This window comes from Heteronotia binoei, chromosome 16 (genome assembly GCF_032191835.1).
Source record: "Heteronotia binoei isolate CCM8104 ecotype False Entrance Well chromosome 16, APGP_CSIRO_Hbin_v1, whole genome shotgun sequence".
In the NCBI taxonomy this organism is placed as follows: Eukaryota; Metazoa; Chordata; class Lepidosauria; order Squamata; family Gekkonidae; genus Heteronotia; species Heteronotia binoei.
This window is the reverse complement of record NC_083238.1, coordinates 58,225,282-58,229,534: the sequence shown is the minus strand read 5'-3', so window position 1 is coordinate 58,229,534 and position 4,253 is coordinate 58,225,282. Positions and strand designations below refer to the sequence as shown.

The window sequence follows — 4,253 nt, the reverse complement described above, 5'->3', positions numbered from 1 at the left end:
TGCCATCAGGAGGTTTACAAGTGGGGCCAGAAGCCCTTCCACTTTGCCACCCCCCAAGCACCAAGAATACAGAGCATCACTGCCCCAGACAGTTCCAGTAATATACTGTGGCTAATAGCCACTGATGGACCTCTGCTCCATATGTTTATCCAAATCCCTCTTGAAGCTGGCTATTCTTGCAGCCGCCACCACCTCCCGTGGCAGTGAATTCCATATAGGCTTCCCAACCCTCCCGCCCTGGCGGGGGACCCCAGGTTTTCCAGCCTCTTCCCCTGCTCCCCCAAAAAATGGAAGCCGGGGGAGGGGGGAAATGGCTGCACCGCGAGGCTCCGAGACGGTGTTGGAGCCTGGCGCCAGGAGAGGCTTTGCCGCGTCGGGCGAGGCATGCCTGGGGGTCCGCACTGCTGCCTGGGGAAGAACCGGTGAGACTTTCACAGGGTACTCAAGTGGGGCAGGGTGTCCAGCTTGTTGCCTTGGTCGTGGGCCGCAGCGCTCTCGACGCCTTGCAGCCACTCGGTGCACTTCCGCACCAGCCCTTCGTCCAGCGGCTTACAGGCCCCGGTGGCGCCAGGCGCCTCTTCCTCATACTCCACGTCGTCGTAGCGGTGGCGCTCATTCAAGAGGGAGACCTGGAGCAAGGCGCGCAAGTCCCCGCCGGGGTTGGAGCCTGGCACCAGGAGAGGCTTTGCTGCGTCGGGCGAGGCGTGCCTGGGGGTCCGCACTCGTTGCCGCTGCTGCTTCTCCAGACTTCGGCGCTGCAGCACCCGCACTGCCTCCGGGGGAAGGCTAAGCGAGAAGCGCAGCGCCGCCTCTCCGCGCCCTCCTTGCGCCGCGCCGAGACTCTCGCAGGAGTGTGTGCCTGAGCCCGGCAGTGCCAAGCCCGAGCGGCCCCGGGCGGGAGATGGAGGAGGGAGTCCCAAGAGCGGTGCTGCCACCTGGCCCGGCGCGAGGTTGCTGCTCCCTTGGGCGGCTCTGCTGCGCGGCAGCTGCTTCTGGAGAGAAGCGCTGGGCCAAGAACTTGAGAAAGCGCCGGAGCACTCCGAAGGCGGCCCTCGACCTTTCCTATGGGCTTAGCACGCCGAGTGCATTGTTCCCAGCCGGCCAACAACCCCCAGCCCAGGTAGTCGAACCACACACAGCTGACTGGGCCTCAGGCCGCTCCCTGCTCTCTGGGGGTGGGGGTCACCCCTGGAAGGCTCTTTGGAGCAAAGCTGCTCCAGGAACAGTAGGGCTGTGCGCGGGGAGGCGGGCGCATGCTCCGTGTGGCGCGTCGCGTCCTGGGACATGTTGGCGGTGCTTGGGGTGATGGTGCTGCTGTCGGCTGGCGTTCACATCCAGCAGAGCCGTCTCAGAGAGGCAAGTGGAGGCCCCTGCCCCGTTTGCAGGAAGGTGCCAGCGGAAGCCAAGCCGCATCCCACCCCCCACTCCCATCACGAGTGCAGGGTCGCGCAGGATTTGACCTTTGGAGTTCAATTATGCTTGTCACAGCCTTCATCTTGGCTCCACCCCTAATGTCTCCTGGCTCCACCCCCAAAGTCTCCTGGCTCCACCCCCAAAGTCCCCAGATATTTCTTGAATTGGACTTGGCAACCCTAATTCCATATGTTAATCACCCTTTGGGTGAAGAAGTACTTTCTTTTATCCGTTCTAACCCGACTGCTCAGCAATTTAAGGGAGAACAGTACTTCTTTCTCTACTTTCTCCATCCCATGCATCATCTTGTAAACCTCTACCATGTCACCCCGCAGTCAACTTGTCACAAAGCTTAATGGAGATTTCTCTCCTCTCCCCCTTCCTGCTTCCTTATTGCTGCACATCACTTCGCTCGGCAGCCAAAACACACAGTTGACTCAATCGTTGAGGCATTTAAATGGCGAGCAAATGAATGTTGTGTGTGTTTTTCAAACCCGTCTGTTCTTCGCTGTTCCTTTCTGTATTCCTTAGCAATGGCAGTCTGTTTCAAACAGAAGCTTTCCCATACTTTGCAAAGTATTATTGGAGATGGATTCCCCCCCCCCCCCCCGCCCGCCTCGCATCTACTTGTCACATCTTAAAAAAAAAATACAGATTTATTTTTTTCAGGGCTTTTATTTTTTTGTAGCAGGAAGTCCTTTGCAAATTAGGCCACACACCCCTGATGCAGCCAATCCTCCAAGAGCTTCTAGTAGGCCCTGTACGAAGAGTCCTGTAAACTCTTGGAGGATTGGCTACATCAGGAGGGTGTGGCCTAATATGCAAAGGAGTTGCTGCTACTAAAAAAAAACACTCTGATTTTTTTTTAAATTATACTGTCATAACAAATATCCCCCCCACCCAAAAAGAGAACATTTAGAAAACAAGCGCACCCTGATTACACTGGGCACAAAAATACCTGCTTTGCGATGCTTGAAATGGAAGACAGACTGCTCCAGAACAGCACTTCCCATAAGGCTGCCAAGTCCGACTCAAGAAATATCTGGGGACTTTGGGGGTGGAGCCAGGAGACATTGGGGGTGGGGCCAGGAGCAAGGGTGTGACAAGCATAATTGAATTCCAAAGAGACTGCACACCTTTTTGGTGTTTTTGGAGAGCCAGTTTGGTGTAGTGGTTAAGTGTGCGGACTCTTATCTGGGAGAACCAGGTTTGATTCCCCACTCCTCCACTTGCACCCGCTGGAATGGCCTTGGGTCAGCCGTAGCTCTGGCAGAGGTTGTCCTTGAAAGGGCAGCTGCTGTGAGAACCCTCTCCAGCCCCTCCCACTTCACAGGGTGTCTGTTGTGGGGGAGAAAGGTAAAGGAGATTGTGAGCCGCTCTGAGACTCTTCGAAGTGGAGGGCGGGATATAAATCCAGTATCTTCATCTACCTCACAGGGTGTCTGTTGTGGGGGAGGAAGATAAAGGAGATTGTGAGCCCCTCTGAGACTCTTCGGAGTGGAGGGTGGGATATAAATCCAGTATCTTCATCTACCTCACAGGGTGTCTGTTGTGGGGGAGAAAGGTAAAGGAGATTGTGAGCCGCTCTGAGACTCTTCGGAGTGGAGGGTGGGATATAAATCCAGTATCTTCATCTACCTCACAGGGTGTCTGTTGTGGGGGAGGAAGATAAAGGAGATTGTGAGCCCCTCTGAGACTCTTCGGAGTGGAGGGTGGGATATAAATCCAGTATCTTCACCTACCTCACAGGGTGTCTGTTGTGGGGGAGAAAGGTAAAGGAGATTGTGAGCCGCTCTGAGACTCTTCGGAGTGGAGGGTGGGATATAAATCCAGTATCTTCATCTACCTCACAGGGTGTCTGTTGTGGGGGAGGAAGATAAAGGAGATTGTGAGCCTCTCTGAGACTCTTCGGAGTGGAGGGTGGGATATAAATCCAGTATCTTCACCTACCTCACAGGGTGTCTGTTGTGGGGGAGGAAGGTAAAGGAGATTGTGAGCCGCTCTGAGACTCTTTGGAGTGGAGGGCGGGATATGAATCCAATATCTTCTTCTTCTAAATGCCTTCCTTCCATAGGAAATAATGAAGGATGGGGCACCTTCTTTTGGGGCTCATAGTATTGGACTCCCTGGTCCAATCCTTTTGAAATCTGGGGGGTATTTTGGGAAGAGGCACTGGATGCTATACTGAATGTTTGGTGTGCCTACCTCAAAAAAACAGCCTCACCAGAACCCCAGATACCCATGGATCAATTCTCCATTATTTCCTATGGGAATAAGTCTCCATAGGGAATAATAGAGTTCCCAGCAGACATTTCCTTCCCCTCCCCCCGCTTTTTGATGACCCTGAAGCAGGGGGAGAGCCTGCAACCCGGGGGATCCCCTGCCCTCACCTGGGGATTGGCAACCATAACTTCCTGTCTTATTTCACTTGGCAACTAACTGCATCATGAGTCAGAATTGCTCTTATTGGCTGCCTTCACGTACTCAAGAAGAAGATGAAGATATTGGATTTATATCCCGCCCTCCACTCCGAAGAGTCTCAGAGTGGCTCACAATCTCCTTTACCTTCCTCCCCCACAACAGACACCCTGTGAGGTGGGTGGGGCTGGAGAGGGCTCTCACAGCAGCTGCCCTTTCAAGGACAACCCCTGCCAGAGCTATGGCTGACCCAAGGCCATGCCAGCAGGTGCAAGTGGAGGAGTGGGGAATCAAACCCGGTTCTCCCAGATAAGAGACCACACACTTAACCACTACACCAAACTGGCTCAAGAAACTAAGAGTTATCAAGCACAGTTACCCAAAATGTTTGCAAATTGTCTGAGCTGCATACCACTGAAGCA

At 54.2% G+C, this 4,253-nt stretch overlaps 1 protein-coding gene across 1 annotated transcript; it reads right to left on the bottom strand.

Annotated features, from left to right (window-relative positions):
• Nucleotides 1-431: 431 nt before the first annotated feature.
• On the bottom strand, nt 432-1,286 carry LOC132585262 (proline-rich protein 18-like). The gene is made up of 2 exons (XM_060257063.1): nt 1,187-1,286; nt 432-1,069 (listed from the first exon to the last, which is right to left on the bottom strand). Exons 1-2 carry the CDS (start codon nt 1,284-1,286, stop codon nt 432-434), a joined length of 738 nt encoding a protein of 245 aa, XP_060113046.1.
• Between the last annotated feature and the right edge of the window lie 2,967 nt (nt 1,287-4,253).